General features: G+C 37.4%; 1 protein-coding gene across 1 annotated transcript; it reads left to right on the top strand.

Annotated features, from left to right (window-relative positions):
• The first annotated feature begins 3,766 nt into the window (after positions 1–3,766).
• Positions 3,767–10,592, top strand: chrdl2 (chordin-like 2). The gene is made up of 11 exons (XM_023297053.3): positions 3,767–3,922; positions 4,342–4,454; positions 4,546–4,639; positions 4,732–4,877; positions 5,851–5,944; positions 6,334–6,395; positions 6,864–7,032; positions 7,153–7,341; positions 7,437–7,610; positions 9,288–9,380; positions 9,508–10,592. The coding sequence occupies exons 1-11, from the start codon at positions 3,856–3,858 to the stop codon at positions 9,639–9,641; spliced, it is 1,335 nt and encodes a 444-aa protein (XP_023152821.1). The 5' UTR covers positions 3,767–3,855; the 3' UTR covers positions 9,642–10,592.
• The last annotated feature ends 1,466 nt before the right edge of the window (positions 10,593–12,058 follow it).

Here is a 12,058-nt window from a genome sequence, read left to right as displayed (position 1 = left end):
TACTATGTCGAAAAAAAATGCGATTTTTCAAACATGTTGTAAAAACGTGCCATATGATGAAATAATGTAAAGGAGGACGTGAAAAACACTCCAGAAAGGTTTTCTTTGAAAAAAGAAATCATCATGAATTTTGGCGCAAAAAAATGCCATAGTATACTATGTCGAAAAAGAAATGCGATTTTTCAACATGTTGTAAAAACGTGCCATATGATGAAATAATGTAAAAGACGCCGTGAAAAACACCATGGTAAGGTTTTCTTTGAAAAAAAAATCATCATGAATTTTGGCGCAAAAAAAACGCCATAGTATACTATGTCGAAAAAAAAATGTGATTTTTCAACATGTTGTAAAAACGTGCCATATGATGAAATATTGTAAAGTAGGCCGTCAAAAACACTATCTATACTATGACGTTTCTAGAGCGACATGCTATACTTTGACATTTTTTGAGCGACATGCTATACTATGACATTTTTTAGACGACATGCTATAATATGACGTTTTTAGATCTACATGCTATCCTATGAAGTTTTTTGGACGACATGCTATACTATGACATTTTTAGACCAAAGGATATACTATGACGTTTTTTTGGATGACATGCTATACTGTGACAATTTTCAAGAGACATGCTATACTATGACGTTTTTAGAGCGACCAGCTAAACTATGATGTTTTTTGGACAACATGCTATGCTGTGATGTTTTTTGGACCAAAGGCTATACAATGATGTTTTTTGAGCGACATGCTATACAATGACGTTTTTTGAGCAACATGCTATACTATGGCGGTTTTTTGGACCAAAGGCTATACAATGACGTTTTTTTGGACCAAAGGCTATACTATGACGTTTTTTGGACCAAAGGCTATACTATGACGTTTTTTGGACCAAAGGCTATACAATGACGTTTTTTGGACCAAAGGCTACACTATGACGTTTTTTGGACCAAAGGATATACAATGACGTTTTTTGGACCAAAGGCTATACTATGACGTTTTTTAGACCAAAGGCTATACAGTGACGTTTGTTGGACCAAAGGCTATACTATGACGTTTTTAGAGTGACATTCTATACTATGACGTTTTTACAGTGACATGCTATACTATGACGTTTTTTGAGCGACATGCTATACTATGATGTTATTTGAGCGACATGCTATACTATGATGTTTTTAGAGCGACATGCTATTCTCTGACGTTTTCTGAACTGTAGTGGTCATCATTACTTTGGTCATATTCTGGGAGGTTATTTTTCTAATCTGCAATAAGATGTACTACAACATGTAAATCAGTCTTTTTTTTAATTCTTTATTTTACCAGGTAAGATCAACTGAGAACAATTTCTCGTTTTTGACTTTTTTTGGAGTGACATGCTATACTATAATGTTTTTAAAGCGACACGCTATACTATGACATTTGTTGGACCAAAGGCTGTACTAAGACAATTTTAGAGCGACATGCTATACTATGATGTTTTTAGAGTGACATGCTATACTATGATGTTTGTTGGACCAAAGGCTGTACTATGACAATTTTAGAGCGACATGCTATACTGTGACGTTTCAAGAGCGACATGCTATACTATGACGTTTGTTGAGCGACATGCTATACTATGACATTTTTAGAGTGACATGCTATACTATGACATTTTTAGAGCGACATGCTATACTATGACGTTTCAAGAGCGACATGCTATACGATTACGTTTTTTGGACACATGCTATACAATGACATTTTTAGAGCGACATGCTATACTATGACGTTTTTAGAGCGACACGCTATACTATGACGTTTGTTGAGCGACATGCTATACTATGACATTTTTAGAGCGACATGCTATACTATGACGTTTGTTGAGCGACATGCTATACTATAACATTTTTAGAGCGACATGCTACACTATGACGTTTTTTGAGCCACATGCTATACTATGACATTTTTAAAGCGACATGCTATACTATGACGTTTTTAGAGCGACATGCTATACAATGACGTTTGTTGAGCGACATGCTATACTATAACATTTTTAGAGCGACATGCTACACTATGACGTTTTTTGGACAACATGCTATACTATATATTCCTGAAATCTTTGACGTAGCAGAACTAAACTTCCACTTTCCTTCTTGTACTTCTGATACTAGAACTAAATGTATCTTCAACACGGATCATCTGCTTTTAATGAATCAGCAGCAACATCACAACAAATGAGACAACTGTCAACAAATTAATGAAACTGATGTCATTTAAAACTAGACCAGAGTCTGTTTTAGTGTCAAATTAAAGCTGATTACTGACAACTAGAACATTAACGTTACTGTTTTAATCACATTTAAGTTTCCTGAAGGCTACATTAATGTCAACCAGCCACAGTTTTATGAACTTAATGAACCACATTACAGGAACGCAACACACTTCAGCTGTTTACATGAAACTCATCACATAGCTTGATGCTACGTTAGCTTTAATCAGGCTACGACTGAGCAGCTAGCTCGGTTAGCATCGCTAACATTAAAGCTAATATTTACTATGCTAACTTTCTTCTCTGGTCAACACACACTGAAACAAACTCCACCAACATCTGGAGTGCATGGCACACATTACATCTGACACTAAAGCTGCATATAAAGTGCATTAAAAGCGGCACCGATACGAAAATAAACATTTACTTACCGAACTATCAGAGTCCTTTCAGTGTCTGCTGGTAGAATCAGCCGAAGGTAGAAAACTGGTTAAAACAAGACAACGGGCAGGAAAACTGTCTGTGGAAAATGTTGTGCTGCTCCACCGATGAATAAACAGTTATTATATCAGAATTAATCCAAACGAGGAGAGCAGTCTCTGCTGCCTCCATAGGACCTGTCAATCATTCCAGACCAGACTGTCAATCAAGTAGTCCCGCCCCCTGGCTTCGCAAAACTTTAACGCTCTATAAAAAAAATCAATATTGATTTATTTTAAGATCGGCCACCTGATCTCTCATTTTGACCATGAAAACTCACGAAAAAAAATTTATATACAGTCTATGCACCGTACTCTGTTTGGCTCCACACTTGCTGATGACCACTTCCGGTCTCAGAAAATGAAAAAACGGACTTTTTTTCGTTTCCGTCTCTTACTGATTTTACTTTCTTATTATTCTAAATATAAAACGAAAATCAAAGTATTTTTAAAAAAATATCATGTATCCCTTTTTCATCATGAAAAGGAAAAACGCCTTGTATTTCAATTTAAATTTTTGTATTTTAAAACGAAAATCAAATAACCACTCGTTTTTTTTGTTTTTCAATACCCGATTCAGAACGGAAAATCCAATTCCCAGATCCGTACACGGACCTTCCTTCCCTACATTTAGTTCTATAGTTTCACTGTAAGTCCATTATGTCCTAATTACCCTCTAAATTAGTTCAGCTAAGCATATTTCGTGTCTACATATTACATTGATATTGAAAATATAAACGTTTGTTAAAAACAAAATAGACATACACTTTTAATTTCAATATCTTTAGTACTTTTATTTGCCATTACTTCCACTTAAACTCAGTTATTAATGCAGGACTCTTACGTGTATTATTGTTATAATGTTGAATTGCTAATTATACAAGAGTAAACAGCTAAATACTCCCTCCACCTCTGTTCTGTGGTCACTGTCTGCTCTATTTTAGGGTGATGCGTTCACTGCTCTGTCATCCCTGTTTGTCTCCTGAAGAAGGCGCCATAGATTAACCAAGACAAACGATGGATTTCTTTTTCTTTTTTTTTTTTTTATCCCTGTTTCACACTGTCCTGCAGTTTCTGTCCTACAGAAACACATATTTATTGCGCGTTGAGTACTCAGTCACGCACATGTAAAAAATGAAGTCCACGTTTTTCTTCTTTTCCATCATTTGGTTTGCAGCTGCAGAGTTAAAACCCCGGAAAGGTAAGACCAGACCCTGCTGATGCTTATTCTGTCCTGATCAAACGTGTGGGGCTTTAAATGTGGACAGGCGTGAAAATGTCACTCAAATAAGAAAAGTTTGCTCGGACTTCGCTACAGCTGAACTCACATTATGAATCCTCTGTTGCTCCAAGCACAACGCTGGTGTGTTGCTTTAATGTTTATTTACTTAATGCTGTCACAGAAGGCTCTAAAAGTTTAATCCTGCTTTTCTGAAAGGTTGTGAGAAGAAGTGGAGTGAGTTGCATTTGCAGTTCTGCATGTTTTAGCCCAGTTTGCATTTCTTCGAAGTTGTGGGAGATGTTTTTGCGCACATGAAAATGCCTTTAATTTTTGTCGATCGGTTAATCTGCGCCATATGCGTTTCCTAATGGCTCATCCTTCTCATTCTTGACACCCAGGCTCCGGGGTGGTGTGTACTTTTAAAGACAAGACATACAGCCCAGGAGACAGCTGGCATCCCTATCTGGAGCCTTTCGGCTTCATGTTCTGCATGCGCTGCGTCTGCACAGAGGTAACTTTGCCAAACTAAAGGAATATTACACTAAAATATGTGGCTGTGGTTGGACTGTAAAGGCACCTCATGCTGTTTCTCTCTCTCTTAGACAGGCCATGTGAAATGTAACACAATCAAGTGTCCCACTCTGCCATGTGAGAACCCAGTAGCTGAGCCTCAGCAGTGTTGTCCAAGATGCACAGGTAGACTGGCCTTGTTCTGAACGCCTCATCAGCTCAGAGAGAAGAAATTCTGATTTTACAGCCTCCTGTTATGCTCGATGTGTCCTCCTCAGATGAACCCAGGATCCCTGCGGGGCTGAGAGCCTCGGTGAAATCCTGCAGGTATAATGGAAGTATTTACCAGCCGGGGGAGACCTTCACTAAACACGAACTCTTCCCATTCAAGCAGAGCAACCAGTGTGTTATGTGCACATGTTCTGTAAGTTCAATCTAACTTGCTGCTTTTGTTTTTAGTCATACCGCTTCATTATTGATCTGATAATGAAGGGGTTTTTTTAGAGCTAATGTGCTTTTTAGACCTTTAAATGTATAAAACAGAAAGAAATTGAAAAGAACGCAACAACTAGCAGGATTTTCAGATGTTTGCCAGTGGTGAATGTGCTTGCAATAAATAAATATTCATCAGTTCCTCGTAATCCTCCTTTGAAGCTCTGCCAGCACAACATACTAATGATTAGATAAACATGAAATGTAAAACTTTAAAGTTCTTATCACGTCTTTCCAAAAATTACAAAATGTATTTGTTTCCCAATATTGCTTCGTATTAGAAATATTTTAGAGCCTCTACACTTTACCATCGACAAGTATTCATTATATGTGTGTGTTGTGTTTTTGATGTACATGTAATTTTGCTGCATATTTGTGAAGAGTCGCTCTCCCTGCTGAGTTAGAGCTGTTGTGCAGTAAAAGGGGAAATGCATTGTTAAATTTCAGGGTTTTTTTTATACTGTAGCCGGTGAAAAACATCTGCTCTGGTTTGTTTGTTGGCTTTACTTGGTCGTGATCGGCAGATATTGAAGGGGAAATTAGAAGTAAAACGAAAACTGACATGAGCTATTTGTTTTTTTAAAAGGTCACGTTATGTGAGAAGTTGATTTAGCTGTTGAGTGTGTTTTGGTAACAGATGTTTCCAGGTCTGCAAGGTGACAATGCGTAACAGTATAAGGTTTAAATCAGTATAAAAATGTTAATCCTTTCACATTTCTTCCATGTTGTCAAAAATAACTTATTTTGTATTTTTGTCACAATGCAGAGTTTTGCTTACCAATGCAACATTCGTTTCTGTGTGATTCTGATTGTGATTCAGTGCAATTTTTAACTTAGAATACTCTTCCATCTTGGTTTTCTCATGGCATGGCTTGGGGCTGGTGGTTCTCCCTTTCTTTTCACAGAATGGAAACATCTTCTGCGCTCTGAAAACATGCCAACCCATCACCTGTTCCTCACCAGTTTCAGTTCCAGATACCTGCTGTTTGGTGTGTAAAGGTAGTCGAGCTCCTCCAAGCTGAGAAAATGCCTTTATTCTGTATCCAACCTGAAGTAATAGTTTTCAGGAATTTACGATGCAGAGGACAGCTGAGCAGTGTGGACTGATAGGGGTGTTCTCTAACGAGGGTGTTTTTCAATGATGTATTTGTCACAGTGTGGAAATAGATGCAAAACACATTGAAAATGAATGTTTGTTCCACTTTAATATGATAAATCAGGCCAAACAGAAAAACAACACAGTATGATAATATCATTACACAATTCCAATGAAAGTCAACCACTTCATCTTATACAATAATAACAAATCATATTCCAGCACTAATGAAATTGCTGCCATATTTATCCACCGTAATCACTTTGTCCTTACACTTGTTTTTCTCTCTTAGATCATGGCTCCAGTGGATCCTCATCAACCGAGGATGGAAACCAGCAGCTGAATAGAGGCGTTGTATGTTCTTGCGTTTGTCATAAGCTGCTTAACATATGTGAAATATAACTTATAGGGTTAAAATATATATTTAACTGTAGTGGAAAGTGGTGTTATTTGCACTTCAGGGGACAATCGACTCAGCTGTTTTTTCCCCTTAAGGATCCTCAAAGTCATTTGCTCAACTTGATTTCACATTATTCTAATTGTTTCTGTTTCATCCATTTTGCTGTGATCGTTAAAGACAAGATCCATGGACCATTTGGCCCAGTAATGGGACTGCAGGATTTTTGCTATTGTTCTGTTTGAGCTGCTGAAAAACTTTGCAATGTTGGCATTGATTCGGATATCAGAGCCAAGCTATGAACTTCGATGATTTAGTGTCTGATGTGATGCTCTTCCAGCTACCACTCAGGGAGATGCAAATAAAGCCAACAGCTGAATAGATGACGGATAACTAGATTCTTTCTATTTCTGTGTTAACAAAAGAGGCATTCAGTTGACCAGTGTTCTGGCGAGCAGAACAGGGTGCGGTCCGACCGGGCCACTCCCCCCAGGGTCAAGACTTCTCCCAGAGGCCTGAGCCTCAGTAAACTTAACCTCAAAGGGGCTTCGGAGACCACTGTGAAGATTTTGTTGCAGAGGAAACACCAAAGAGGTGAGACGTCGTCAAAACAAATATCATTTATAGGTATTTGATTTTATGGACATGTTCCTCACAAGTTTACGATTGTTTCCATATGCAGCATGATGCTCAGATGTTTTCCATTTCTCTCAGCGTGTTTATACAATGGCAAGACATACTCTCATGGAGACATGTGGCATCCAGTTTTGGGGAAGGTCCTGGAATGCATCCTCTGCACTTGCACTGACGGCCTCCAGGACTGTAAACGCATCACATGCCCCAGCCAGTATCCATGCCAACACCCTATGAAATCAGCAGGAAAGTGCTGCAAGACATGTCCAGGTAGTCAATCATGGCTCATAACACAATAAACTGTGATATGATGTTGATTGGCTGTAAACATCATTCACTCAACTTCTCTGTTTTGTTTTCTCCAGAGAGTAAAGCTGAAAGTAACCAGACCCAGTGCTATCTCGGATATAAAAATAACCTCCTGGTGTATAAGGTAGATTCATCACTGAAAGTTGACTCGCCCAACACAGTCAGGATCATTGCTGTTGAAAGACAAAGTACTGCGGAGGTTGAAGTGCAAGTATGGAACACCGTAGAAGGTACTGTACCATATTTATGTACTGAAATATACTCAGTTTCATGCTGAGAGTTAAGGACAATTCATGGTTTCTGCATCCCCATGTGAACATGGACAGCAGACAGACACTAAGTAGCATATAAAAATTGGACTGTAGCACTATGTCAATGATCAAAGCACAATGGGTGGACATAGCACAGAATTTCTGGAGAATTTGCTGTGTTTGAGCACCGTCAATGAAAAGCAGCTACGAATCATAGTACCTCCAAAGTCCAGCAGTCGACAACCTCAAGTAGCACGTCTAAAGATGAATTGTGAAGATGTGCAAGACCAAGAATCTCTTCAGTCTACATGGTCACAAATCTAATAGCACAATTAGATAATCAACACTGAAATGTCGTCAAGCAGAAGCATTGAATCTACGTTTAGGGCCAACATTGAAGCCAAATATAAAGCGGTTGTTACAACTGATGTTGACAAAATGTTAGGTTTTCAATTGCAATTGACACTGAATCAGTATTGTTTCAACCCTCGTCACTCTAAGCTACATTTTGGTTACATATTGAAACAATGTTAATAAGACAATCCTTATTTAGCATTGTCTAAAAACCAGTATGTATCTAAATTTTAGCAATTTTAGAACTGAAATGGTTAGACACAATTTGCTCAACATATAAGAAGTTACTCAGGCAAAACTTTTCATAAAGTTGCCTTTAAAGGTCCCATATTGTGCCCCGTTTCAGCAAATTAATCAAAGTCTCACGTCTTCACATTGTCTTTCAATTTTTTAGCTCTAAATATAAAAAAGATGGTTAATTCCACCATGACTGTACAACTCCAGTTTTTAGGAATGTTCTAAATATGCTGTTTTGCTCTGAAAACCAATGAACTGCTGTTGTTCCCGCCCCCTTCAGAAAGTACACACTGTTTGAGCTGGATGACTATTGGTTAGCTAGGTGTTCGTAACACCAGGGTTTTTTACTGGATGTTACAGCTGGGAGACTAACTAGGTGTAGGAGTTCTTGAGGAACAGCAGAAGCAAAAGCTTTCATATCTTAACAGCTTTTATTTTACTCCTCCAAGTTTACAACAATCAGAATACACAGATTTTCACTATATTAGACCTTTAAAACCAGTCTCAAAAACATCAGAATATTCCAGCAAATATGAACTTAGTAAATACGATGTCCTTAAAATATTGCATATTTTGGGATGCGTACATCTGTGCAGTGGGTTCCACATGCCCCTCATGGACTTGGACTGAAATTGGACGAAATCACACAGAAACGGCATTTAGATGTGAAAATTGATAACACTCATATACGTGTATGTTTAATATCAGGCTACAGTCAGCAGTTGCCTAGCTTAGCATCGCTTAGCAGAAAGAGTGGAAACAGCTAGCAAAGAAATAATTTTTTCAACAGATATGATGCAATGTTTTCACTAATTTAAGAAGTGATGGTTTGCAGATTTTAAGCCATGTCAGCCATTTCCTTGTGTTTCCAGTCTTTATGTCAAGCTAAGCTGACTACCTCCTCACTTTAGCTTTTTATTTAATGTACAGACAAAAGAGGGATATCAGTCCCGCTATATAATTCTTGCCACCAATGGGAATAATGTTAAATGTATTGATTTAAGAAAAATATCAAGCATTGCTTCCTCAGTGTTTGATTCTCATCTGAGTTCTTCACTTTTACAGGTGTTTTACAATTAATGGAAATCGGTGATGTTCAAAGAAAAGACATTGTGGATCATCCAGAAAATTACACATTGCTTACAACACTTGATGAAGGTTTGTTCTTTAAATAGTTCTGAAAAAAGAAAATGCATGATGCATTTATATATTTAGAATCTGGAGATTATTATCTTAAACTTATATGTTTTTAGTGTCAGATTTATAATTCTAGTTCTTCTTTCAGAGACGTGGAAAAAATTTAAAGTCGAGGGAGCAAATCTGAGCAAAGCGCCTCAGACCACAATTTGTGAAGATGGCATTCGAGAGATGGTGACTTTCTTAAACCCCAAGAGAACTGAAGGCCAATGTTCACCGTAACAGTCCATCTTCTTGTCAGTATTCTCAATAACACACTCTCCCATATGTACTTAAAGCTCACATGGTGCATTTGGATGTCATTGTTGTGAGTGGAATTTTTCATTTATAATGTTTTTCTTATCAGCTAATTGATATATAATTGTCCATCATGTTTTAATCATCATAGATTTTTTTTTGTAAATTATTAGGTTACAAAACACAGACTGTAGCTGCATGGTTGACAATTGTCTTGGTCAAAAACTGCACTTGTAATAATTCAAACATTAGTAGATTTGATGGATGTCATTGGAAGCACTTAAAAAATATGAATTTGGAGTATGAAGCTCAGAGTGTCCTCATCTGGTTATAAAGCTCAGGGTGGGGACTTCATAAACTCATTTTTATGTGCATTTATAAAATGATAGATTACGTTGTGGGATCAGTGTTTCTCAAACAAACATTTGCTTAACTGTAAGAGAGTAATTTGTATTTTTGAAAATGTTTGGCAAGGGACCACATTTTGTTGAGAATGTAAAAGGTTTTTTAAGGATGATATGATCATCAACATATTTATTGTAAATACAAGTTGAGGTTTTGTCAGTCACCTTATTTAAAGTGTATTGTATGATTTCTTTGTATATACATTTGACTGTTTAAATGCTTTTTTCCGTGATGTAGCAGGAGGCATTATGTAGGGGTAAATACGCAGCGACTTCACAACTGTGTATTGTTTAGTGAGGAAACAGACCTCGCAGTTCTTTCTTTCTTTCTAATGTCAAATAAAGACCTACTGTTGCTATTTTTAAGCAGCTGCAGGATTTGGTTTGTTGTCTTAGTCTGCCATTTTACAACTCCACATACCTTAAGTAATTGTATCTTTCAGTGGGTATAGTCCATGTAACTGAATGCACTCTGTAAACTCCGCTCACAGTTTTAAACTATAAAGTTTTGTCGGGTTTCACACCAGTGAAATACTTGTCTGATTTGTTTTTGGCTGTTACTCAGAGTCAACCACAGTAAAACAGGGGGAATACGAACTTGAGACAAGACGAGTCTCGGTGCTCAGAGCGGTCTTTGAGAATGATTTGCTGATTCATCAGTGGTGTGCAGGCCGGCTACAGCACAGCCATCTCAACACTGTAATCGCCTGAAGGCTTCCATTAAACGGAGCTCCGGAAGGCTGGATAAACTGTGGAAATGAAATGTTATCGGAGGCATGAAAATCAAAAGCAGAAGCAGAAGCTTTCATCACCCCTAAAACTCTCACACACACACTATAGTTTACCAAAAACCAATGTTTTGAAATCACTTATCTGCCATTGTATCTTGATAAGACACCAATGTAATGATTCTGCTTTCCCCTTACAATTAAATGCTTGATAAATCTGATTTTTACCAGCCAATATGTGCCTTAAATGTGAGGATGGAGGAGCTGAGAACATCTTCAGTTCTATGTGCCATAAGGGGAAGTTTCAGAGCTAGAAGCTGGAATATTTTCCTGAGTGTTGGCTGGGTGAATTATTAATCTGTCTAAAATCACACATGATATAGAAACATATATAGTTCACTAATGGGGTAATTAAACTTCAAGCCAATGGGAAAACCAATATTAAATCAGCTATACTTTGTGCTTTTTATATTAACAATACACTATTTGATGTTGGTGTTGCTCAAACCAATGAAGCCACAGAGAATCATCACCTGACTCCACAGTTCCCCTCATCTCTGTGGAACTTTATACTTTATTTGAGCTTACTGTTTTGGTCGTTCAACCCATAATTTTGCTGTTTTGGTTCACTTCCAACCTGCACAAAGAGACAAGACAGACAATGTTAGTGACTAACAGGCAAACATAATGACACATGCCATCCACCGATCCAGATAGTTTTCCTCAGGAGCTGGTAGAGACCAAAAGCATAATGAAGAGAATGAATATTGGACTTACATTCATCAATTAGTCAGGAACATGGCTCCTCAAATGTTGATTATTTTCACAACTTGTGTCTGATGCCCCAAGTGGCCAAAAATGCTATTGTGAAAATGTCTTCTTATGGCATGCAAAATTTGCAATGAAATTAAAAAATAATAAAATAATAATAATAAATTGACAGCTTTCTGACATAACTGCCAAGATTAACATCAGATTTTTATATATTAGCAACTAACATAAGAGTGCAGTTTGAAATGAATACCACATTTCTGGATCCTTGTTTTTGCTCTCAGATGATTTTTAATGAGAAACATATCTCTGGTTTAATGTTTTCAGTTTCTGTTGTGGAGACTCCACTATTGTTATCATCTGAGGGATGACTGCGCTGTTTGGTCTAAATGTAGGCCAAGAAACTGAAGGGCGTCTGCATTTATAAAAGACAGAGCAAAGGAAGTAGATGATAGATAATAATTACACCAGAGGAACCGCAAATCAAACTATTAAAAGC

Source organism: Amphiprion ocellaris, chromosome 14 (assembly GCF_022539595.1).
Source record: "Amphiprion ocellaris isolate individual 3 ecotype Okinawa chromosome 14, ASM2253959v1, whole genome shotgun sequence".
Taxonomy (NCBI): Eukaryota; Metazoa; Chordata; class Actinopteri; family Pomacentridae; genus Amphiprion; species Amphiprion ocellaris.
The sequence above is the reverse complement of the archived record's forward strand: the minus strand, read 5'-3'. Positions and strand labels throughout refer to the sequence as shown.

What these genes read in the sequence shown, in the direction of transcription:
- chrdl2 (XM_023297053.3), top strand. Translation starts at nt 3,856, where the DNA reads ATGAAGTCCACGTTTTTCTTCTTTTCCATCATTTGGTTTGCAGCTGCA. An exon ending in AGAGTTAAAACCCCGGAAAG is followed by an intron (nt 3,923 to 4,341) that starts GTAAGACCAGAC and finishes CTTGACACCCAG; the next exon opens with GCTCCGGGGTGGTGTGTACT. An exon ending in GCTTACAACACTTGATGAAG is followed by an intron (nt 9,381 to 9,507) that starts GTTTGTTCTTTA and finishes TTCTTCTTTCAG; the next exon opens with AGACGTGGAAAAAATTTAAA.